The 26,765-nt window shown below is 44.7% G+C and overlaps 3 protein-coding genes across 3 annotated transcripts; 2 read left to right on the forward strand and 1 right to left on the reverse strand.

The window, feature by feature from the left end:
- Window positions 1-209: 209 nt before the first annotated feature.
- B0H18DRAFT_958317 (uncharacterized protein) lies at window positions 210-1,665 on the forward strand (the record flags this gene model as incomplete). The annotated part of the gene is made up of 9 exons (XM_048042679.1): window positions 210-270; window positions 318-333; window positions 371-448; window positions 511-576; window positions 719-862; window positions 893-1,038; window positions 1,190-1,268; window positions 1,372-1,423; window positions 1,525-1,665. 9 exons carry the CDS (start codon window positions 210-212, stop codon window positions 1,663-1,665), a joined length of 783 nt encoding a protein of 260 aa, XP_047888422.1.
- A 12,070-nt stretch (window positions 1,666-13,735) lies between these two features.
- Window positions 13,736-14,139, reverse strand: B0H18DRAFT_958318 (uncharacterized protein; the record flags this gene model as incomplete). Its single annotated transcript, XM_048042680.1, has 2 exons — window positions 13,736-13,872; window positions 13,938-14,139. 2 exons carry the CDS (start codon window positions 14,137-14,139, stop codon window positions 13,736-13,738), a joined length of 339 nt encoding a protein of 112 aa, XP_047888423.1.
- A 7,105-nt stretch (window positions 14,140-21,244) lies between these two features.
- B0H18DRAFT_958319 (uncharacterized protein) lies at window positions 21,245-22,399 on the forward strand (the record flags this gene model as incomplete). The annotated part of the gene is made up of 6 exons (XM_048042681.1): window positions 21,245-21,392; window positions 21,451-21,489; window positions 21,579-21,664; window positions 21,734-21,927; window positions 22,101-22,269; window positions 22,337-22,399. 6 exons carry the CDS (start codon window positions 21,245-21,247, stop codon window positions 22,397-22,399), a joined length of 699 nt encoding a protein of 232 aa, XP_047888424.1.
- Window positions 22,400-26,765: the final 4,366 nt, after the last annotated feature.

Consider the following 26,765-nt stretch of genomic DNA (forward strand, 5'->3'; position numbering starts at 1 on the left):
ACATCCACATCAGAAGCAACTGCAGAACCTCTCCCAGGATAAGCACATTCTCATCTCAGGCCCCCATGGGTGCCCTGCTTGTAACTGAGCACTGGACATGCATCATTGTCATCTTCAGACACCTGAACTCCCCTTGGTGACCACTGACAGGTGTTACAATGTGCAGACAAAATTGTATGCACTTTGTCTTCACTCACACTGGAGCCCTCATGTCCATGCATCACTGCTTGTCTCTCCATCCCCCATTCCTCAGCCTGATTGCAAACACTTGTGTGTTGGCTGCCCTCTCTCTGAGTTTCCTAAGTTAATTATGCCAGCACTTGATCCAACAAAGTGTGTCCTGGTCCATTGTTGACAACATGCCTTGTAGTAATAATTTGGAGGAGGAGGGTGAAATGGACATTCCCCTGGCCCTTCAGAAGAACATGAATGCTGGCTTCTACTACTTGTATGCACACATCAACCGACACCTGTGTTGTGCTGACTGGCTCTGTGGTTTTCTGTGGGCAGCAGGAACAACACAGAAAACAACAACTGGTCAATGGAACCTCACAAGAGAATCATTAACACTGCAATGTGAGTTTAATACTTTGGTTGTCCATGTCTTTGTCAATTGTCAAGGCTAACTGTCACCCTGGTGTGAACAGAGACCACAAGGAGCTGGACTGCACACTCACTGGTGTGACAAGCCCTTCAATCTCAACATCATCCCTCTTAGCTTTACCAAGGATGAGCCAACAGACCAGATGGAGGTGCCATTCATAGCATGCACAGCCTCTGCAGACTGGAACATGATGGAATGGACCACTGTGGATGTGGACAATGACATTGTTGTTGAGTGTGACAATCAGGGCCTGCACTGGTGAGGTGGGCTGCACTATCTTGACTGTAGTATGTTCATGCCTTGCATGCATGGCCTTCCCATTGCCTTGCCACATGCAAACTTGGTTCTAGAACCCTGTGTGGAGAGCCCAAACATTGACCTGTGGTCCTCACAGGTCCACAATCCCTTTTCACATCAGATGCAGCCCACTGCTTGTCAGCAAGGGGTTTGCACATGAATGATGACCCAAGCTCTCAGTGATGCATGGGATTGCTTGAGTGCACCCCACTCTGTGCACACAACCCTCACCAGCCAACCAGGCTTGCTTCCCCACAACCACCTGAGAATGTTGCTAGAGAACCCCAGCATCTCCTGTGAGCTTTGTGTGGGAACATCTCTTTGTGGTGAACTTTGACAACATACCTCTGAATGTTTGTGCTGGAAAGTGAGCAGATGTCCACTTTAGTCAGGCTACATGTTATACTCACCATTTGGCAGTCGAGTCTCCTGTATCAGATCATCATTCAGACTATTGCACAATCACTTAGCACAGACACTCAGCTGTCACTGCAGCAGCATCTTGTGGGATTTGAGTTGGAGGTGTGTGTTGATCATATGAATATGCAACTGCTGCCTAATATTAAACATAAAAAATCAGAATGATAAAACATATTGTTTTATGACCTGGCAATATGTTGCAGGCTTTTCTGGAGGTGTACAATTGGACAACCTTCCCCATCTCAACTATGCTGGCCAAGGTGTACTCAGACTTTCAAATGGCAATCAGCAAAGGGAATATCATCCCTCCAATGCAGACTGAGCATGTTGCAATTCTCAATTGATGTCTTGTGTATGCATACACTGGCAGCAGAAAGATCCTCATGAAGTTCCCAATGGACCTGCTCCTGATTACCTGCCATCTGCACCATTCAATGATTCCACAGTTCATTCTCATCGAATCTGGAGTTTTGCATATCAATACTGAAACCTTGGAATGATTATCAATGATAATAGGAACCTATCCAACTGGGAAGAAATGCAGAACAATGGCCTGGCAGGCTCCACACCAGATGCAATGGGCAATATTCTGGCTCCTGTTCCAAAATGAAGAAAGCAAGATGGAAGAGCAGCAGAGTGGCAGCCATTATTGAATGTGAGAGTGTCACGACAGGATGACAACAACAAAACTAAATGAGATGGTCACATTGCTCTACCATGTCAAAATGGGCCAAAAGATGGTCAAGGGCTGGATCAGGGAGATTGAATTCAAAAGAAACAAAGGTGGTATGCAAGACAAACATCCTATCTGCATAGTACCTTTGGACCACTTTGTAGCAGCCAGGCCATTCAGGCCATTCTTCAACACATCTAAAAGACATATGTTCATTGAAGAACAAGGAAAATAAGAAATGGCATATAATGTTGTGCCAGCAAAGACAGGCAGAGAACCAATGAGGTGGGCCATTGTTGTTGAGCCTGCTGCTGAGAAAAGAAAGGGTTAGAGAAGGAAGGGAGAGAAAGTTTAGCAATGACACACTAAGGCACCCTCCCCATCAGTGACCTCACCCCACATGTCCCAACAAGAAGATGTTTGAACAGAATGTCATGGGAAGGCAGCATAGGGTGGTCAAGTGTGGATAGAGTGTGGTTTGCAGTGGTGGTGTGTATGCACATTAGAGACCAGTGGCTGAAGATTTGAACTCAGATCAAAGTCAGCTGAGTGCCTAGATCCAGTCCATGACATTCAGCAGCACTTACTCATTTTTATTGTGCTTTGTCAGCAATTCCAAGAGCATTCATATTTACTGGAGATCAGGCCACAATGGATGGAATCATGGGTTTGGTTGGCAAGTTGGATGATATTGATCACATGATAGGATTTTATTGGTTAATCTAAGAGCTTGCTTACTCATTATCTTACTCAGCTGCTTATTAAGCAGTTCACAAAGTGTACATAAAGTCCTGTGTTTTTGCAGGCAAAGACATGCAATCCCAGTAGTACCCTCTCAGACATCTGGTGTGAGATCTGCAGTCACCTTTCTAAGTCAATCAGTTACTATTTGAGGCAGTATCTCACACAGTGTGAGACCTCTGATAGTATCTTCAGTTCCAACAATCAGTAGTTTGTCTCATAGCACATTACTAAATGCTATCACTCTCACTGAGCAAGTCTTCATTTGGAAGTATTGTCTCAGTACATCTTGTACACATTGTTAAACTAATGGATAATCATTGCTGTTCAGCAAGAATGCTCAAGTTTGGACAATCCTGGAATGGAGATGACCACATGATTCCTTCAGGTATGAAATCCATGAGTAAACCAAGGTAAATTGCACCCAATATGCCCCGCTGCTTTGGTGACCTTTTTGGGATTTGAATTTAATTCTCATCAAAACAACTGGAACAAGCCTAGTCAGGAACATGACAGTGAGTACTTAGCACCCTTTGGACTGCAATTGGGATGTCTCATGTGGGTCCAGAAAATCCACAAAAGCACACTGCAACATGCAGCAACATCAAATAAATCAGCAGGTCTCATTGCAGTGCTGGTAAAATTGAGACTTGCTGGGGAGAGAGGGCCATAGCTGGCAGTACGATCCCTTTGGTAGGATACATGTCAATTTATGAACAACTTCAAGCTGCCCACATCAGAAGTTATGCTTGGAAAGACTGCTAGTATATTGTCTATGCATAGAGTACTGACATATCTTCCACATTTTGCACTTCAGAGTAGCCTGCTAATTGGATAGGTTGTTGTAATATGAGGATCATAGCTTGAAATCATGAGCAACATACCAATTGAGTAAGTTATTATATATTCATATGAGACTCTCTGTTGCTCCGTTGAGAACACAGACATTATGGATCTGTTTCTTACTTGGTAAATTGCCAAGTTGCTTATCAATATGATCTGAATACTAATGAACAGTGTTACTGGTTTGTATTGATAGTAACATAGAGAAAATAGCTTGGGAATGTTGCAAAGAAGTAAGGAGAGCCTCTAGATCAACTAGAACTCAAGGAAGGGGAATCTGGGGGGTTGACTACAGTAACCACTACTCAGTTGGGACTTGCTGTCAGTGCTGTTGTACAAGTATTAGCCCTTGATCAGAGAAATTCTGATACCAAAGGATGTCTTTCAGTAGATTGTTAATAGTACTTCCCCAAGTACAAACCAATCAACAGTGGAGGATGGAACCAATATACAGAGGAGAAGTATACCAGTAAGGAATTCTGAAAAAGGCCTGTCAAGAATTGATGTGTTATACAAGGAATACAACCAAAGAATGTGCAGTTTGCTCTCACCATAAGTGAACAGTTACCAGACACTGACCAGTAGTACAAAGCCATACTAAGGTATGTTACTGGATTGGAGCTCAGCTCCTGAGTCAATAGTAATGGGCTCATGTACAATGTGAAGCAATGTATCACCATAGTAAGTGCCATCAAGACTGATAGAGTCATGGGCAGGATTGATCACTGATGAATTGAAGGTACATAAGAGTACAGAAGCAAGTGGTAGATGAGATAAATGTTTGGACTTGCTCATAGGGATGCTCCTTGTGTGCATTTATGCACAGCCTTTTAGTTACATAAAATACTTCATAGAATCCTACAAAATAGTAGAAGACTCAGTACACCACTTTCCAAGGCCATTCAAGATGCACAATAAGCTCACAGGCTCATTGTAAGGCAAGGGTAGATGTGCCAATAATTCTCACTGATCATCAAGGATGTGCTCTGTGATTCATGACACACCACTTGCAGGTTGTCCTGAAACACTAGCACAGCCTTATGAACACTAGTCACTCATAGATTGCCTGCCAGCTGGGATAATATATCAATAGATAACATAGTCTGAGCTAATAGAACCCCAGTAATATCTTTCAAAGCATCTGGTCACAAGGGGTCTAAGGAGAGCACTAGAAACCTGGTAATAGTCCAGTCAGAACATACACCAATAGGTGCCACAAAGAATAACAATGTGGGAAAAAAAGATCACTTAAATCTGGTCAGAAGGCATTGTGAACCCCAAATGAAGTCCATTAAAAGGATCTAGAATAAAGATAACAAAGCCCAGGAGTGATAACAATTCCTGCTGCCTATCCTATTCAAAGACCATATCTATGGAATTTCTTGTGTAAAAAGTTTTTTAATGCCTTGTCCCTAACAACAGACTGCATACTAAGACTTGCACATGGGCCTTTCCTGGGTATTCTAGTAATGCCTACTATCAATGGCCATGCTCTCTGATCATAAGTCCAAGGATTTCTATATCTTCAGACATACTCCCAAGATAATCACCAGTGTCCTTTTCTGGCTGACTGTTCATTATTTTGTGTGCACATACAATGTATGGTACTATATTTGGATTACACACTATATTTTTCATGTTGACATTCCTTGGGCATGGCAGATACCACCCAGGATCAACTGCCAAATGGTGTACTGGTAGGCACACTGCCACATATTTCCAATGCTGTTCAAATATCACACATGTTCACACCTGGGTCTAAAGTGTTATATCTCCACTTTCCATATAACATGAAAGGACCCAACATGAGTAGCTGATATTTTATCATCACATGTAAAAGGAAACAGCTGCAGCAAATGAGAGTACTCCCAAAGTCATATTGTTGACTAGAGATCCATAAAAGGACACCCATATATTGGCTCAGAAGTCCATTGTAATATGGCCTCTTCACTGTTGCTTAGTAAGCAATGCAAGTCTGCATTATTTCCATGGCAACCATGACTTCTTCTGAGCCCAATCAGGAAGAAATCACAGCATACACTGCAATATGAGTGATAGTAGACATTGCACAAACAGACACCACTGTCAATACATTTTTGCCCATATGAACAAGCCAAGAGCTGCCTATTCTATCTTCACATACCAAGGGCCATTGCATGAGAATAGGATGATGGTAGTGCGTACAGACATTAGATATGCTCCAGGCAAAAATTATATGAGCAATTAACAACCAAGCATAGCACCATCATACTGTATAGTTGGCACTGCTTCATATTGACACAATCAGTCAAAGACATGCTTATACTGGACTGGGACAATAGAGCTGCAGACATCAGGCTGTGAACTCTGCATTAGCACATCTGAGATGTACTGTCATGCATTGGCCTACAACAGTCAGCACAATATGATGTCATGGGATCATCTGATTTTATCTCATTTCCTACCATTTATCTAGCATTGCAGAGACCATCAAAGCATTTGATCACCTATGTGTGGTGTCCCTACTTTATGACATTGCTAGCCTATAGACTTTCTAGCAACAGTAGTAAATGCACAACACAACTTGTACAATGTCTTTCTATCACTTTCTAGGATCAGTACAGTGTCATAAAGCTCTGTGAACCCATACTATGGATAGCTATGCCATTCACATGTGAGACAGAGCCAATATTACATACTCAGCATTAACTGTGGCCTTTGTGCCACAGGTGTTCACCATTTTCTGCATATGCCATTGCCTGCCCAAGGGTTTAGACATGAGCTAATCACTACTTATAGCAAGCAGTACAAGGTGAATGGAATCATACAGAATATTCCCTTGTTTTATCCGCATTTTCTGAGCCCAGACACAGCAGATAACTCGGACTTTCCATTTTGAGAAGGTCAGGTACCACATATGGCAGGTTTCATTCAGGTCTCATATAGCCACACAATCCATAGGCAGTTGGCAAGCATCACAGGAAACACAAACAAAGTGAAAGAACCAGTGTGTACAGAGGCATATGTATTTTATTTCGCTTTGTGAATGGTGGGTGCCATGTTTATATGAATCCATGGGAAGGCATACTATGTACAGCCTTTCTGACATCATATACATGACTGGGAATATTCCCAATTGTTTTTGATTTTTTGGGAGACCATAGCACAGCAAATACATTGTCACTAATGAGCTTGTGGCTTGCATTCAAACTCAGCCCAATAGCCTGCCTTTGCAGGGCCTATTGAAGAGTTGAACTGAACAGAATAGCCTAGGATCCTGTCTGGAGCTGCCAGTCCCTGAGAATTCCAGGTGATAATGGTGCTTACAAGATGGACCAAGACTCATTGAAAGAGTGGCTTGTATTAGGCTATGCATGGGAAACTCTGCATTATTATATGTTTTCTGCCATATGGCCTCAACAGTCAACCCAATACAAATCCATAGTACTATCTAATTTTTCTCTGATTTTCCTGCTATTTATCCAGTCCTGCAGAGGCCATGCATGGCCAACTTCCCAAATGGGCAGGGGACTAACCATATATGGCAGTTTTGTATGTTTGATATCCTCCACCTCACAGAGCCCATACACGTGGAACTGTCTTGTACAAGCATCATACACACACCAACATTTGCTTATATCCCCAGTATCACTTGCCAAGGTCAGTACTCTGTGAAAAACAACAAGAACACCAAATCTGGGCACCCCTGTCAGTACTCAAGGGGCATTCCATGGAGAAGCAATATTTTGGGACTTTTCCGCATTTAATGGGGTTCTAGTAAGAGCTCAGTTAGTGTGGCTTGAAGCCATCAAAAAACTCGGCATGAAGAGCTGAGACTGAAAGATTACTTTAAAAGGGAACATTTGTCACCATTTCAGCCAATGGGAGTGCTCCAAAATCCCCTTTGAGTGACCGGAGTCGTCGACAGGCCGGAATTCCGGCCTGTCGACAACTCCGCTTCGGCAACGGGCGCTCAATCGAGTGCTTAGTAAGCAATGTAAGTGCACACTGTTACTGCAGCACAATTCACTTGTTTTGGGCTCAAGAAAATGCGGATTAATCAGACAATATTCCAGGATATATGTGAAGCATCCCTGAGCATTTTTACAAGTGGAGAAGATTCCACTATATGGTCATTCAGTGCTGAGACATCATCACATGCATGTTATTACCATTTTTCCCCACCAATAGCTGTGCTGTGCAACTTCCAGACACATCCATGCATTGTAAACTATGCACATAGCTATACCGGTCATAGGCAATGTATTTCAGAGACAACAAGCCATTCATATCTGCACAGTCACTTGTGATTCTCTAAATGTTGTCCTTTGTGTTTCTCTGTTTCCTGACTTTCAAACAATTGGGCAAGTCATACTAGTCATATATTGTGGGGGCCTCCATACAAGATGAACTGCCTTCAATTACAAGGCAATACAGATGAGTCTGATTACACATAATATTCCCTGATTTTATCTGGATTTTCTGAGCCCAGACTGAGCAGGTTAAGCAAAATTACCATTTTAGGAAGGTCAGCTACCCTATTTAGCAGGTTTGAGATGTCAGAGAATCTGTGGGCAGCATATAGGCTTCAAAAGAGAGACTTTTGAGGTGAAAAGGGATGCACTCATGTGCACAGAGGCATTTGCATTTTTTTTTGTTTTGTGAATTGTGCCATGACCAGTGAAGGTAATGGGCAAGTCACAGCAGCTATAGACTCTATGACATCATACCTATCACAGAGATTATTTTGGGAATTTTCCGCATTTTAGTGAGGCCACAGTACAGCAGGTACAGTGCCACTAAGGAGCCTGTGGCTGAGATTCATACTCAGCTCAAAACCTCGGCAGCCTGCCTGATTAGGGCAGAAAAGGGCTTGTTGCACCAATCAGAGCAGCTCGGCATCCTTCTCGTGCCGTTCGGAGGTGCAACCGTGCCAAATTTCCGCACGGTTGCACCTCCGAACGGCATCTGGGCGCTTAGTGGGCGCTTAGTAAGCGATGTAAGTGCGGACTGTTACTGTGCTTAAGAGAGCTTGTTTAGACTCAGAAAAAAGCGGAAAATTGAGACAATATTCAAAATGATCCAGGCAATGTGAATAAAGCTGTATATTGCATGGGTTTGACATCAGATCAGATAGCATTCTCAATAACCTGGTAAGATGGTTGCTGTGGCCCCAGTGAGCTTATATAAGCCTGCTACTTCACTCTTGGAACTGCTCATGTACTGGACAACCCTATAAGATGGTAGTGTAAGTACACATTCAGGTATGTATCCCTAGATTGTGTCTGTGAGCAAGACAAAGCCAGTGGCTGCATAATTGCCATATGAAGTATATTGCCTTCCCAAAGAGGAATCATACACAAACAGGGGCATGTAGGGCTCAGAAAAATGCAGAAAATCTATGAGATATACAGACACATCAAAGACAAGTGTATGATTGCCTTGAGCTGCAATGGTCACCATTAAACTTTATGCAAGGGCCATAATATGGCAAAAGATGCTCAGATTACCCATTATAGTCCTTGTTACCTGTATTACAGAAGCTGCTGAGCTGTACACACTGTCTAAACCACACATATCTATCACAGTGTACATATGGAACATATTTGAGTCATACACAGGTACTTTGAATCTTCAGAGGCACATGTGCATTTTTATGTTTTGCATTTCCTGGCCTACCCAGCCACTGTCAGTAAAATTCCTGTATACTCTCTGAATGAAGGGCTATCAGATGAGCATACTATGATTTGTTACTGGCTGAGGCTACAAGTGGTCTACAATATGTGAGCGCTTACCACAGTGAGCTGCCAGGCAGACAGTCACGTGACAGTTTTACCAGTTTCCTTATTGGGGGAACTGCTAAGGTGTTTCATGGCCCTCATATCCATAACAGAGCGCTTAACCACTGCAATTGTTTGTATCTGTTGGTGCAAGTTGCATCGTCTGGGAGTCTGAAATTTCAGACTCAGATAAGTAACCCATACTAACAGTTACTTATCTCTGCTTATTGGGGTGGCTGCAAGTCACGTACATTGTGGGAACAAACTGCCATTTTGGAGGAATTGCTAAGGTGTTTCATGGTGGTCCATCATAAGAACGATACCTTCGTACCTCAGGGATTGTAACTCAATGGATTCACTCACCAGCAGCATGACATTTGGTGCACCATGTTTGGGATGGCCACCTGTGGCCCCTTCAAGGGTAGGTTACTCATAGGTACCTGCACCTACCAGGGCAAAAGGTTCTGAAATTGATGGATAGGCCCAAACTTCATTGTAACAATGGCCAGATGTTGCACTGGAATGTTAGGTGCACCCATTTGGGTGCCTCTGATGCTCTGTGCTTCCTCCCACCATTTTTGTGCATCCACCACTGCACCTCACTTCTCGAGGATGCTGCCAATCAACGGTAAGGCTCAGCGATGATGTGATTCCTCTGGCCATATTGTTGAATGAACTCCAGGTCATCGAGGATGCACTCAAAATCTATACAAAGATGTTTCCCCAAGCTAGGTCAGGTAACCACTTGTGGAAAGAGGTGTTGGACACTTCTGACTGGATGTCAGAGATTATGTCACTCAGGATTGCTGACAGTGTTGACATTGTGGATGAAAAGGGTGTCTGGAGGGCCCATGTCACCACATGCTACAGTGAAGGCATACACATCATGAACCGCTGTGCAACATATTTTGGCTACCTCATTGATGCCATGAACAGGGTCCTCAGCTTGAGCTCCATGGCATAACCCAAGGCACCTGGCAGATCATGCTTTATCAAACCCATCATGGTATGTTGCCATTGTAACATGGCTTCAATCTCACCATGCTGATTCTCTGCAGCTGTTATGACTGTGGGTCACAGTAAATTAATACTTACTATCAGAATAGTACCAAAACCCTTTCCAATTAATAGAGAATAAGAGTTGAGAATGAAGCTCTATTACAGAGGAGTAGTAATAGAATGTAGTATCTTGGAAAGTCTTTCCGAGACAAGGGAACAACTTCACACAAGAGTTATTGAAGTAAGACACTACTGATGTAAGCCTGACTCCTTGAACATTCTTTATCAACCTTACTGAACCCTTACTAGTAGCATGAAGCAATACTAAGTAAGGGAATGTTAGTTCCTAATACTCAGTGAGGCTATGAATATTAGACTAACCTAGTGCATAGCGTGGGTGTACCCATGGGTGTCTCAGAGCATACCCATACCCATACCCACATGGGTTGCATACCCATGCCATGGGTATGGGTTTTGCATGGGTATTATGAGTACCCATGGGTATGGGTAATGTTATGGGTAGTCCTATGTGCAGTTCATGCTCAATGGCTTGCAAGATATGATGACACTTATTGTGCAGAGGCCAGAATATCAATCAGGCACTGTACAGTTGGTGAATTCTCATCATAAATTGATGCTATGTGCAAGACCAAGGATGAGCACCCCTCAGACCAGTTCACTGACTGTGTGGTCAATCACAACAGTGGGAGTTTCCAGTTTTTGTCCCACATACATGCAAGAACAATAGAAAGATGAGTGGGTATGGGAGGGGTCAAAGCAAGGTTTGGTGTATCAAAGTCAAACATAGCAATACACAGGGGTGTACCTTTTTCCAAGTTGTAGACTTGTAGTGTTGTTGCATGTCATGCTCACTTGTTAAACTGCAATAGAATGGGCAAGTGTGTTGCCTGAAGTAAGAACTGAAGGGCAGGTAATACAGGATAGGCAAAGATGAACAACTGACAAAAAGGGAAAACAATGTAAACAAGGCACAAAGATCATGGAAGCAAGGTATGTATTACAACTCATAACTCTGGTGGTTACACAAGTGTGTCATAACAGTACAAATAGCTACACAGACCCACAAGAACTGAGGAATGAAACTAGCAAGGTTGTATACATCAATAGATCTTACATATTTTACCAAATATGAACAGTGAGGCAATGGGCAGAGCCTTATAACATGTGCTGTTTACATATAGCAGTATCACAGGTCAACAGTCAGCAGATAAATATACCTCAGACTCAACAACTACACAACTGAATCACAGGAAAGATGTAGCAGTGCTCCATCAATACCAGCAGTGTCTTTCACATATAACAGCCTGTGAGAAGAGAGTCATATCAGGATTATTAAGCAATATCATCACAGGATCCCCACATTTCATTACTTTTTCACCAATATAGCATCAATAAGGGGCAAGGCCTGTCAATGACTATGCCAAAAGGCAGTTTCATTGAGCTTAGCTTGCCAATTGTTAAGTGGTGCATATAGGCCCTATGTTGAGAAGGTTTGTCATCTGAGTGGTCATGTGGCCGCTGTCAATACCATTCCATGAGCACCTTGAATTTATTGAATTGACCAACAAGGCATGAACACTACCTCATAGGTATGTACTGCTGGTGCGACAAGCATAAAGGCCCATCTCAAAGTGTTTGTGACATAGCAATCATGCTGATTTCTTTTCCATCAGGATCCCTTGTCACAGGTGACCAACTAAGCATTACACAGTATTACCAGCTGTCTAACAAGGACAGCTTTAAAGTAAGTAGGATTCAGTATGGTCACATTGTTTGGTAGAGCATTCCAGCTACACCATACTGACAAACACATGGCACTGCAGTAATCATTGTGCATTGAAAAGGTTAGTTGAGCTTTCTCCTAATTCTTCATTTGAGCCACAACAGCACATACACTGCAATGCACATTAGATATTTCATTTGCTTATTTGATGGCCTCAGCAATCTGTGTATTTGATTATAGCATATCAATATTGGCAAAAGCCATGTCATGCATGGTCAATGAGTCTTGAGGGAAAAATGACTGGTGACTTTACCATACTGCCACTATTGCAAAATACTCTCAAGCAAGCTTCAGAATGGTGACACCCTAAATGCTAGCATACTATGAGAGTGACACAACACTGAATACCTGGCTAGGAATTAACATTGATTACTGCCAGTGGATAAGCACTGCAGAAGTCCATGAGTTTCATGGGTACATGGGTCAGATTTTGGCTACCCATACCCATACCCATGCATACCCATACCCATGACCCACATGGGTTACTCATACCCATGCAATGCACTAGACTAACCAGATGTTGTACAGTGCGAAGCTATGTACTACCAAGATAAGAATGACTTCAGATGTGTTCTGGATATGAGTAGATGATGGAAGATGTATTTAGGGGATGAGAACACTGTCCTTATATACATGAAGAGGTTTCTAGAATATTCTATGCCTAATGGCCTGCACATGTACAATTGCTGTGCAACAAAGCTATTCCTTCATTGCCTTGAAGTCATGGTAAACACATGTCTGCCTGATCACTGAAGTCTCAACACAGCTTTACTTCGGCAAAGTCTTGGACTTCCCTTTATTAGCTCACAAAGTGTTTACTCCTTTCAGAATACAGTCTGGTATTCTGTAAAGTCATTGTTCTCTGGAAAAGGTATACACTATCATGCTCACTTAATTCCGAGAACAATAGCTTTCAGCTAATTCCAACAATTGAGTTTGGAATCAAGGTATAAGAAGAGCACTTCTTTGGAATATCCATAACAGCAGCCCCATGATGGTGATTCCCCTGAAAGCAGAGATGAGGATGCCTTAGGAGAGGACAATGACATGGACAAGGAGGGATGCATAGAGGGTGGTCCACCTGCTGTCTGGGTGCCACCCATGGCCTTACCTGCACCCATCAAGAAGACATTGATGAGCTCTTACTATTTCTGCTCCTGAATTGTGATGTTCTGGATGAATTTCAGGAGGACACTGAGCTGGAGAATGTCATACATGCAGGTGTTGGGAGCCACAAACATCAAAGCATACAGGTACAGGACTCAAACAATGTCCAGCCCAGGCAGGATCAGAATATGTAGTTGCCAATTCAATGTGGAGCCAGCAACAAGGTTGAGATGGTCTGCACACAGCTCAATGTTGTGCGTGTGGGTGGCCTAGTGGCCCCTTCTGCAATCACATATGATGGTGCTGCACTATGGGAAGATGAGCAGATGCTGGATGGACAACCCACACACTGGTTCAGGGTTGTCCATCCAGCATCTGCTCATCTTCCCATAGTGCACACTGCCTCAAATTAATTCCCCACCACCCTTGTCTAACCAATACATTGAGGATGAAACAGAGATGGAGAAAGGGAGGCTTGCAAAGTGCCCTCAGACAAGTAATGCAAGCAGAAGCTCGTCAACTCCAACCTCTCCTGACCACAAGAAGATCCAACTGACTGAACCAGTGCTCTTGTTCCCAACACAACAGAAGTTGCTCTGGTGCATGTTACCAATGGTGAGCAATTCTGTTTGTGTCAAGAAAAAAAGGGGGGGTATTGCTGTTAGCCACCAATATGATTCACATCTGCACCTACAGCACAGTAGCCATGCACCTTATCAATGACTATGTTCTCATCTACCTTCCAATTGTGGAGCCATGTGAGTATTGAGTCTACTGCCTCATTGATCATTGAGCAGGTGAGATCAGGATCAGCATTGAGAAACACAGTTGCACTGACATCCCATTTTATCTTGTTGACAAACCAAGCCAGCTTGCCATCTGCACCAGGCATGACTCTGATGTTGACATGGGTGGACTGCTATTCATGGTCAGATGTTCAGAGTCTACCTTGACCCAATTCCTGTTCTTGCCTCCATGGCCATTGGCCCATTACGGAAGGGTGTCCATATAACTGTCCATGTATGTGAGACGGTTGAGATTGAAAGAATGAACTCTCACCCCACCTCACCCAAAATGATGTCCTTGAACAGCCCTGTCATTAGTCAGCCAAAACAAAGAAGTGCTGTACTTTCATGTGCAGAATGCAGACAGTTGTACTGTTCCAACAAGGTCTCTTCCATCCTGAGCAGGAGTTTCTTGCTGTCTATGACATGCTGGAGGGTCATCAGGACAAAATCTTGCAGTGCTGCAGTGGGCTGGGCATGTGTGCCTCAATCATGGGAAAAGCAGTCCTTGTTTGCGTAGTTGTTGCCACCATTGCACAGTTGGATTCCAAGTGTCAGAAGACAGCCACATGAGCAAGAAAACAGGTGGTGAGCAAGGATGGTGATGTACTGTGTTTCATCAGGCAGCAACCAATTTGTGAGTGCGCAGTAATGCCAACATGAGTCCAGGGGAGAAATTGTATGCACAGTTATGATCCCTGAGGTATGAAGGAATCATTCTTATGACTGGAGAGAATGTAACACTTAGCATGGAGCCCAATGTGGCAGGTTTTTCCCACAGTGCATGTGACTGTTTGAGCACCAGATAACCAAAGATAAGTAACACTTACTATGCCATCATTAGCTGAGTTTCAAATTTCAGACTCCCAGACAACACTCCTTGCACCAACACACCCAAACAAATGCTGTGGCTGACAATTCCCCATGGACTTGGGGCTCCTGTAACGTCTAGCTTGGAGCCCAATATGGAAAGTGGTGAACATGGCATGTGACCTCACCAGCAGCACTGGGCTCCAATATAATCAATTGCTTTTTGCAACAGTAAGCACCCACAAATGGGTATGGCAAGCATATAGTCAACTTGTAGCCCTTGTTTCATAGAGTCTACAGTAATTTTGTTGGGTCCCAATAGTGGCTAGTTAGGCCAGAAAATGCACAATACAAAAAAAAACACAAGAGACTTTGCGGAATTTGAACTGCTCATTTTAGATATGGAGCACACAATCCACACAGTATAGCCATGTGTCTCAGACATCATGAAACTGCTTTATGGTGCCATAAAAGAGGAGAGAATGGGCAAGACTGGCTGATTTCATGCTTGTACATGGTATTATAGCTTACCTTCCATATATGGTAACATATTGTAAACATCACACACTTCATCAACATGCCATAGTACTCTATGAATATCTTCTGATTTATCTGCAATTTATGAACCACCACATTCACTTTACTTGCTGGGGAGAGGGCCATGGCTGGCAGTACAATCCCATTGGTTTAGATACATGAGAAAGTTTTTGCAATTTAGTAAGTAAGCTGCCATGTATTGTGCATCTTGTATAAATTGCTATATACATAGGACACTGTCTGTCGTGGTGAAGAACACAGACTTACATTAAGACTTGCACATGGAATCATTATTGCCTTTGCTGGGTATTCCAGTAATGCCTACTCTCAATGGTAATGGTCTCCATTCATAAGTCCCATGAACACAAAAGTTTTCTACCTTCAGAAATACTTGTGAGATAATTTTGAGTCTCATTTGCTAGCTGCGACTTTCTTTTTTTGTCTACATACACATGATATATTACTATATTTAGATCAGCCATATTGCTCTCATAAAACCATACTCTCTAAATATTGAGATTCTCCACTGTTTATTTGACATGGCAGGTACCATTCAGGATTAAATGCCAAATTGGGTACTCCACCAGATATTACTACGTGTGTATTAATTAGTACCTGCTTCTTAGACCCTTCCATGATATATCCAATGCTGTTCAAATGGCACAATTGTTCACTCTTGTGGCTATATGGGGTGGCTGACCTTCCAGAAATGGCAATTTTCATTCACCTGCTCAATCTGGGCTCAGAAAATGCAGATAAAACCAGGGAATACTATGTGAGATTGGATTCATCCATGATGCCTGCTGTATGTAGATAATTGATGCTTTATAGAGCCCTCAGAGTCTACAACTAGTATGGCTTGCCCACATATTCAAAATCGAGAAAACAGAGAACTACACATACCTCTGTAGACAATTACAAAGTGACTCCACATATGAATAGGTTGTTGTATCTGAAACACATTGCATATGACCTGTGTAGATCATGTGCATAGGCTGAGTGTCTGGAATGTGCACAAAACTGCTTTTAATGGGGCAATATTGTCATAACATGCATGTGTTGATGTCCCAGCACTGAATGAACATATGGGACAATTCTCTCCACTTGTTAATATGCTCAGGCATGTGCCACAGAAATTATGGGATATTATCCGATTTTACTGGGCTTTTTGGGGCCCAAAACAAGTAAGTTTTGCTGCAGAAACAGTGTACACTGACATTGCCTACTAAGCCGCACCCTAGCAGGTTTCAGATGTCAGGGAATCTAAGGCCAGTCTGTAGGCTTGAAAAGAGTCACTTACAAGGTGAACAGGAGTGCACTCATGTGCACAAAGGCATATGTGTATGTTCTTTTGTTTTGTGAATTGTGCCATAAGCACTCAAGTTAATGGGCAAGTCACAGCAACTATACAGTCTATGACATTGTAACTATAACTGGGATTAATTTGGGTATTTATTGTATTTTTAGCGCCACAGCACAGCAGATACAGGGGCTTGAGAGCCTTCAGCCAAATACAGTAAGAGCAGTCAGTAGTGCATTGCATGGGTATGGATAACCCATGTGGGTCATGGGTATGGGTATGCATGGGTATGGGTATGGGTAGCCAAAATCTGACCCATGTACCCATGCAACCCATGGACTTCTGTAGTAATAATCCAGTGGTGAAATCTGGCAACTGTTGATTAGATAGTCTGTGCTGTGTTTCTCTCACAGTTCAACAGCTATATGGTGATCCTGAAGTTGCTTCAAAGTACTTTGCAATAGCAGTGTGGTAAAGTTGACAAATGTTCCCTTTCAGTAATGTAGTACTTTAGACAGCCTTCAAAATACAGTTGGTACTTACTAGACAAGGATTCTACAATGTTCAACTCTTGCCAGTGATTGTGAGGATGATTCAGCAAGGCCAACCTACAGGGATATAAGGAGGGTCAACTTGCTCATGGACAACACACTTGCTCCACAAAACATCTATCTTGACCCACAACTAATAATTACAGTACTCTGTACATTGTAGTTAGTCCAATACACTGTTATTTCTAACCTAATTCTCTCCTTGTCCACCACCTGACCCAAGCAATACCCTGAGTGACTGAAACCAAATTTGTACAAGACCTGCCTATGCCACATCCTGTCTTCTTATAAGTAACCAGAAGACAGATCATTTATTGCTATGCTCCAACCAATGATGCACAGATTACTGAGGTTGTCATATTGACAACAACAAGTGCATCATGGTGTATGCTCAATTCAATGCAGTGCCATGTGTTTGTTAGCCTAGTGCGGCTGAGAAACTATACTGGCACAAAATATGACTTGCTGGGAAGTGGGCCATGCATGGCAATACGATCCCAGTTGTATTGTCTATGTATTTTGTCTACTGGCTCATAAAATTATTGCTTGAATCTCACTTATCAAATGCATTGATATATCCTAGTCTGTGACACTAACTTCCATGCTTTATCAAGTAGTTGTCAAACTGTGACAATAACAATAACCTTGTGCAGGCCATATTGAAATCATCAAGAAGTATTATAGTAGTAACAGAGGTGCTTCCATTATTATTGCTCAGTTCATTCCTCATTGCAGTACCACAAGACGCAGAGCATTGAATCCCAAATGTGCATATCTCTTCATCAGAAATGTATTGCTATACAGCCATTATCCAATGATATGTGTAGCTGCAGACTTGTTCTTGCCCAACTGATCCTTGAGCTGCCCTGTCACCATAATGCACTGTCTCAAAACACTGAACAATAATATTACATTACTAGTGGGAGATTGTTGTATCATGGAATCTGTCTAGGGACTGTTAGTCACTCAATAATGACAATGATCACAAACAATTGTATCATTTGAACTGAGTAAGTCATACTTCCCTACAAATTGATACTACATTGGCCTAGACCTCCCAATGTTAGAATCTGTTCATGTCAACCATGCTGATTTTGGTACACTCATGATATCTCTTCATGAATTGTGGCTCATGCTGTGGAGAAACAGTAAGTCACATATTCTAGATATAATGGAATGCTCATCTGCATTCCTCTCCTCATCCCTTATCCTGACATCACTCCATGTTACTGTCAATCCAGGTATATATAACAAGTTACTAACAGAAATCTGCTAAATGCATTAGGTAGGCACCTACTGTTCAAAAGATGCCTCACAATTTACACTAAGGAGTCCACATTGCTACCAAATGAGGGCATCCACAGATTATCAAAGCTTTCTTACTGCCAAAATTCCCTAATTCATGACCTGAGGGATCTGTCACAGGAAGCTATGAATATTCAATAGAGAGGAAGAACCTGGAAACAAGAATTTTATCATCAACATCACTATTTTTTCTTCCATTGTAGCAGGCAATCTGCAGATATCTTGCACCTCTTCAAATGAGTTAGCTGTAGTCCCATATCAAAGTATGGTAAGTGCTGCCAGAGCTTTGGGTGAGCACAATGACCACTTATACGTGACTCATCAATACTTCACTGACTTTCTGGGGTGTTTGGACTTTTTCTGAGCCTATACAAGGAGGTCATGTGGCCTAGAATGAATATCCTGCACATGTTCATGATTTGTTCCATGCATAGCATAAGGAACTATGAAGGCTAGGGAAATTATGAGAGGGTCTGTGAAGCAGGAGCTATCTTTATAACTACTTATGGCAGGTGCCCCCCAATTGGAAATCACACACTGGGCAATGCTTTGTGGCCTAGTAAATGCTGTATAAATGATGGAGTAGAGTGCATGGCTGCATCAGTTCAAGCAACTGGCATATGGAGAATCATTAAACAGCATACATGCATTATATATGTACTGGGTCCCATTCTTGGTATGCTATTGTGAGACATTAAGAGTTGCTGATCATGAACCACAGTGCTATATGGGTATATCAGTGTTTATGTGACCCAATTTGCATCTTTCCATAGCTATAGGCATTTGTAATCTTCTCTATCATTGTGTTGATCAGCTGTCTGTCTGTATCAAGAACACTTGGAACAGTATACATTCCTACACTCATTGGGAAAGGGTACTACATAAAGCAGTTGTTGGGGAAAATAGTAGAACTACTGTGTTGTGATTGTGAATATATTTCAGACATATTGGGAGCACATGGCTATGTCTAGTGATATTGTTAAATGTACATACTCACCAAGCCACATATGCACTGGATACCTCAATATCACACTGTCTGAATCCTAAAACACCAAACATTGTGCTCTAATTTCAGGCAAATCACTCCAAGATATCATAGAGTCACTACAGGTAACACCCAATGTGGTAATGTCACTACTGTAGCTTGAAAGCTGACTGGCAGCCCTGTGGGACCTGTAATTGATACACTGTTGACCTTTTATGACTTTGAAGTACTTTAAGATAGCTGCACCAAGGCCTTCCAATTTATTGGGAATTTATACAATTTCTCTGGGCCCAAAACAGTAGGTTTTGTCCTCAGAATGAATATTCTGCGCACTTTTGACCGCTTTTTCGCAGTCACATGATCAATGACGTGCGGTCTCAGCACTCACAGCAATAAAACACCACTGCGAGTGCTGCGACCCCACGTCATTGATCATGTGACTGGCTAGACCCAGTGGCCGTTGTGCCTTTTCTGGTGCAACAGAGACATGTATACAAAGATAGTGATGTCTAGCCACTGTTAACCAGGGAAATGTACATTTCAAGCAAGTTGTGGGAGGGCTTTTGCACAAGAAGTATCACAAAAGCTCACATTGCCCTAAATGGTGAGTAACCTTCTAAATTCAGTAATTCTCCATAAAGTGAATGTCTAGTGGTTCATAAATTGCAGATAAACCATAAGATATTCATAGAGTACTATGGCATGTTGATGAGGCCTGTGATGTTTACATTATGTTACCATATATGGAAGGTAAGCTATAATATTATGTACAAGCATCAAATTAGCCAACCTTGCCCATTCGGAGCTCTGTCATGGCACCATAAAGCATTTTCATGATGTCTGACACACATGGCTATACTGTACAGGTCATGTGCTCTATATCTAGGGTAAAAATGAGCACTTTGAATTCTGCAAAGTCTCTTGTGTTTTCTTTTGTATTGTGCATTTTCTGGCCTAACTAGCCACTATTGGGACCCAACAAAATTACTGTAGACTCTATGAAACAAGGGCTACAAGTTGACTATATGCTTGCCATACCCATTTGTGGGTGCTTACTGTTGCAAAAAGCAATTGATTATATTGGAGCCCAGTGCTGCTGGTGAGGTCACATGCCATGTTCACCACTTTCCATATTGGGCTCCAAGCTAGACGTTACAGGAGCCCCAAGTCCATGGGGAATTGTCAGCCACAGCATTTGTTTGGGTGTGTTGGTGCAAGGAGTGTTGTCTGGGAGTCTGAAATTTGAAACTCAGCTAATGATGGCATAGTAAGTGTTACTTATCTTTGGTTATCTGGTGCTCAAACAGTCACATGCACTGTGGGAAAAACCTGCCACATTGGGCTCCATGCTAAGTGTTACATTCTCTCCAGTCATAAGAACAATTCCTTCGTACCTCAGGGATCGTAATTCCACACGCAATGATACCACTAATACAAAAGAAACCTAGCACAAGCCACCTAAGCCCTGACATCACTTCCCTGATGGTGGGACTGCTGGGAGGCACTGAGTACACCACAGTTGTGCAAGTCATCCATGTAGACCCTGTCTTCTTTGGGGAGCTCAGTATGCTCAATGAGAGGCATTGCAGCAGCCTCTTGAGGCATGGGGAGCCCATCCCAGTGAGGAGTACATGTCTCTCAAGCATCCAACCACCATACACCTCTGGCTTAAATTCAGCCTGTTTTCAGTTGATCTATCACACTCTGACTTTACCATACTTATCATGCCTGTCCAATGTGTCATCAAAAAGTCGGGAGTCTGTTCAGTTGCTTGCAATATGCTACTAGTGCTCCCCGCCATCATGATCACCCTCAATGGCATAGCAGTAGATCTCAACTGGACCCACTGGTTGGACATGGAAAACATTTTGGGTGAACAACGAGTCTCTATAGCGATGTCGAGGCTATCTTAGAACGTGTGGTGGATCAGGCCCAACGGTCGGCCAGACATACATCAACTTACTGAGAAGTAAGTACAGCGGTCAGTTCATGATGCCCTTGAGTACTACTTATGGAGGCATTATGTGAATGTTCCACAGAGAACTTTGCTACTACAAGCTCTTCTGCTACCTCGAGAAGCAATACCTGAGCTGGTGGAGCGCCTGGAAGCTGCTGCTGACAATTTGTCCTCGTTGGTTAAACCGGTGAGTAGTAAAGCTGCATTCTATGTAATTGATCAATTGGTCAAGGCTGAATGTTGAACATGCATCAAGCTCAAACAGGGCATTGACGGCACCTGCACATCTGACACTTTGTCACTGAAGCGGGTGGTAATTGATTGGATAACCCCTGCTGGCGAGGCTTTGACCCCACCACTCTCAAAAACTACCAACAAAGGCAGGGGATTTGATCATGTTATAACTGGACAGCTGCCCTGTCCATGTGAGCTGGATTGGGAAGAGGATAAGTGAGTGCAATTTGCATGGAAAGGAGGCTGTTGTCTCAAAACTTTATGTTTCCAGCATGAGAGGCTTACTGGCCCATTTTTCTGTACAAGGACTTGCAATATGATGACCAGGACCCATTTGGGGGCATTCTCAACAATTCACTTTTGTTAACGGTAAAGGCGAGCCTATGCAGTATTTACCTCAAGAAGCTGATCCTGCTATCACTAAGGCATACAAAGCATGTTTTTATCTTGCTGAGTTCTGTGGCAGGGGATACGAGCCACCACTCAACCACGGGAAATGCAGCTTGGCATGCGATGTCTTCTGTGACTCCGGCGTCCATCACCTACATAGTGACACAGGTGAGATGCTTCGTCTGATATCTGGGAACAATAATGTTGATCAATTGTGTTGACTGTCACCTTTTAGATAAGGTTTGTTCTGAGTTCAACCTATTGGGTATTCTGGTACTGGAGCTTCACCATACTGTAGGCCTATACAGATGTTCTGAGCAGTGATCCCCATGTCACGGAGAATCTCATCACATTCTACATCCATTGCACCACATTATGTAATATTTCTATAATTTATGCACTCCAAGTTCAGCCACAATTAGATATACATTGAAAAGGACTACTGGAAATTCACAGGATATTCACAGGACAACAGGAACCCTGGGTCCCCATGGTTCTGTGTGCTCCAAAAATTGTGTCATCTATGGTAGAAGATATGTGGAACATATGGGCGACTTACCTGCCCAATGTCAGGTGCTATTTGAATAAGAGTACTTGGGCACCACAACCCAGTATATTCAGATATTCCCCTACAGCCTCTGAGATCAGTAGTCCCCAAAGGTCTGTGCCATGGCAAATATGTGCTCTATATGGTACATCATATGTATAAAGTATGGGACCATCACATCTCCAATATCAAGTGCTATCTGAATAAGAGTCCTTGGGCCCAGCTGTAATGGGACGTTACCGTATGGACGTGTGTAATCCCGTTATGGACTTATTGGATTGATATGCATGTATGTATATACGTTTGCGTGTGTTTGGCGTCGTACCTTTATAGATCGTCGCCCGGCGAGTTGAAGGACAAGTCCTTTAACTCGTCGTCCTCCGGATACATCGCACTTCTCAATGGAGATTGGTGCACTGTATCTGCGGGATTGAGTAAGGCAACGTTACACTTTTTTACAGTCCTTCGATAACTCGAACTTCCACTCGGAAGGGCGCTCTATCAGGGAACTGCACGCTACGTAACAACCCCCATCACAACTTTCATCATTACAAAATATAAATCGCAACAACCGCGTGATAGTCGCGGACACTTTCTACCAAGAAAGAAAATGGCGGACCAAGCACCTGAGTCCCCCTCTCCGAAAGGAGCTAACTTGCCCGTGGATCCACCCCAATTGGGTGGATTACCGAAGCGAGATGAACAACCTTACACGTCAAGAGTATCGCCGAGAGGAGCTCGCGTGTTTAGTGATGAACGATTGGTTGCGTCACCAGACAGCGGAGCCAGACCTCATTCAGCGAGGATATCTCCGGCACGTCCGGAAGGAAGCGGACGTGTCCGAACGCCTGAGGATAAGAAGTCGAGCAGCGCCAGTAAATCTGCACGCTCGACGTCAGCCAAACCGAAGGGTTCGCCTGGGTCCCATCGCGGGACTCAGTTGGGCGCATCGGCGATGATCCTGGTGATTCGAGGCCACGCTAAGAGACTCGGAGCAGCCAACACGGAGGCTATCGAGGCTCTTCAGCGTGAATCCGAGGCCAAGTTCATCCAGCTAAGAAGGGATCTCAACGCGGGAGTTGAAGATTTCATGAACGAAATGGTCAACTACGTCGAGGCAAGAATCCCGAACAAGCCAGGAGGAGAATCGGGAACGGAGGCCGACAACGAGACAGACGAACCAAGTTCGTCGCCTCGGAAGTTGAGTCCGCCCATGAGCAAAGGCAAGGAGCGTGAAAGGCCGGAACAAGCAGAAAGCATGTTCAGCGGATGGGGGAAGGCTAGGCCTACGACCGTTGAAACTGAAGACGAGTCGTTGAATGATATACCGACGCAGCGACCGCCGCCAAGGACGCCCCCAGCGGCGACCTCGACACCGGCACGGCCGGATATCAACGCGGATCCCAACGTGAGTTTCGCAGCAGCAAACTTGGTCCTCCCCAAGGGAAAGAACGAGTCGGACGCGGAATTCGCGAGGCGAATGGCAGCCGCGGAACGGCTAGCCAGTACCCTAGGAGGCACTGCCCAAGCAGCACCCCCAACCCCGGGTCCCGTACCAACAGAACCACGGAAACCGAGACCTGGTGAACCGGGATTCACTAGGTCTCCGTACCGTACATCGGGGCCGGGGTACGAGTTCTTCCAGACGAAGAACGGACCTGTACCATCAAAGGATCCGCCCCCTCACATGCCGGGTCCCGCACCTCCACCGAGAACCGGCGGCGGTGCAACAAGGACCGAGAACGACGGTTATAGGTACACAGCAAGTGGGGTACCTATACCGCCAGTTCCCCAGAAACCGAATGTTGTGTTCGAACCAGGAGTTGGAGGCTCAAGCGCTTCTAACTCCGGGAACGACCCAACCAAGGCGAAAGAAGGCGGGGTTGGCTATGGGAGATTCCAGGCGTACTCATACATGGGTACGAGCCGGGACCCTCAGAGCGTAAGCACCGCCCCAGCACGCACGCGAACCGCGTTAGACCCCTTGGCAAGGTTGAGGGAGAAGTGCTGGAACATGATCCAGACCATGGTAGGGGATCCACCGATGGATGACCCTCCCATGTACCTGCGATCCGTTAAGCTTCAAACCCCTGCGGCCTGGAGCGGCGAAGACGATCTGTACAAGTTCGAAGAGTGGCTCTACAAGCTCCTCTCGTACTTCCAGACGCTCCGCGTAACAGGACCGCGGATGGACGCGGATAGGCTCCGCATGCTAGGCGACTCACTTACTGGGGAGCCCAGTATGTGGTACATCCATAGCATAAACTATACGAAACCGAACCAGCCCGCCTGGATGTTCGCCGATGTAATAATGATACTACATGAGCGGTACATCTGACGGGATGGTGAGATCGAGGCGGCCGAAGCATTCTATGGCGCGAAATACACCCAGAAGGGCGGTGCCATAGACTTGATCGACCGGTTGACTCGGTATGGCGAACGTATGGCTGAGAAGCCAAGCCCGTACATGTGGAAAGGCAAATTTATGTCTGCCCTTCCCCGCGACGTCGAGAACCACCTCAGGAACACTTGCATGCTCACACCGGAGAGGTCTGAGCTGCAGGAGATCATTGAGAAGACCAATGAGTACGAGCACGCCCAGCAATCTCAGAAAGCGGGATCGGCGCTGTGGCTGCAACGTATGGTAACTACCGCCAAGGATGGTAGTAGTGCCAGTACGAAGGCAGCAACGCCTGCCACCACCAGTAACAAGAATACCGGCGGTGGTCAGTCGTTGAACAAGGGGAAGAAACCCTTTGTACCACGATTCAAGACGGCACACAGATGGACGGCGCGAACTTCAGGTCTGGGAACCAGATGGACGGATCGGCCAGCAGGTTCCAGAAGACTCCTGCTCCAACCGGCAAGACGACCACCGATGGTCGTCCGTACGGGGTTACAGCAAGACGTACCCAAAGAAGGTCCAGATGCATGCCGGACGCGTCGCTGAAGAAAGCGATGCGGACGCCATGCATCAGACTGACCAGCCGGTCAAAGAGACGTCGGAACGGGAAGAAGTCAACGCAGTGGACACTGAGGATGCTAGGACAGGTATCGAAACCGACCAGCACCCTCAGTCCAACTACGGAGACTACGCATACGATGACCCAGGAGAAAACTCTCCTGTGGACGATTGTAGCGAAGATGACGAAGAGGGACACACCGTCCACATGGGTTCAATGTGGATGGGTGCGATGCGGGTTGAGCGACAACAGTCGACCCAACAGCGCCATGAACAGCTGGCCCACCAGTCGTACGATGCCGCAATGACCGACATCGTGCGCTCGTGTGCCATGCAAGTCATGCCCTCGGCGAGGTCGATGAAGGCAGCCTGGCTATATGACTCGAAGATTCGACGAATGTCGGATCCGAAAGACCAGCCCAAGCGCGCCCCCGACTCGCAGCGAACACTATGCGCGGAAGTCGACGTCAATGGCGTGAAGGCGTACACTCTGTTTGACACAGGGTGCACGACCGACACTATATCACCGGAATTGGCGTACCTGTCCAAGGCTGACAGGGTTGATCTCAAGGAGCAGATCAACCTGCAGCTTGGAACGAAGGGCAGTCGCACCACCATAAACTATGGTGCGCTGCTGAAGATTACGGTTGGCCCCGTCAACAACGTCAACTACGTCGATGTCGTTGACATCGACCGGTATGATATGGTGCTAGGCACCACGTTCTGCAATGCGCATAACGTGGTCCTAGACTTTCGTACGCGGAAGATCTGGATTGACGGCGTAGACATCCCTGCCTACACCGCCGTCCAGGAGGCTGAGGTGTGGGAACACCGCCGAAACAATCGTCAAGACAGGGTAGCGGCGCATTTACGTGCTGCTACCACCTCAAGACAATAAGGCAGCGTAGCGAGATCCACCGCTGCGCAGCCCCCCTGTCTCGCTATGCGGAAGAAGGAAACAAGGTCTTGAGGGGGGAAGGGAGCGACCCAAAAGTCGCTTCTATTGTGGATAGAACAACGAAGAAGTTGGTACCACCTACGGCGCCGCAGGTGGTACACAACCCAACATTGAAGGCTTCAGACTGACCGCCACCACATCTAACAGTAGAAGTGGTGACGCCTCGGCGGAAGGTGCCTGTAAACAGAGGAAATCAG

The sequence above is a fragment of the Fomitopsis serialis genome (assembly GCF_022376445.1).
Source record: "Fomitopsis serialis strain Sig1Antser10 chromosome Unknown B0H18scaffold_100, whole genome shotgun sequence".
Classification (NCBI taxonomy): Eukaryota; Fungi; Basidiomycota; class Agaricomycetes; order Polyporales; family Fomitopsidaceae; genus Fomitopsis; species Fomitopsis serialis.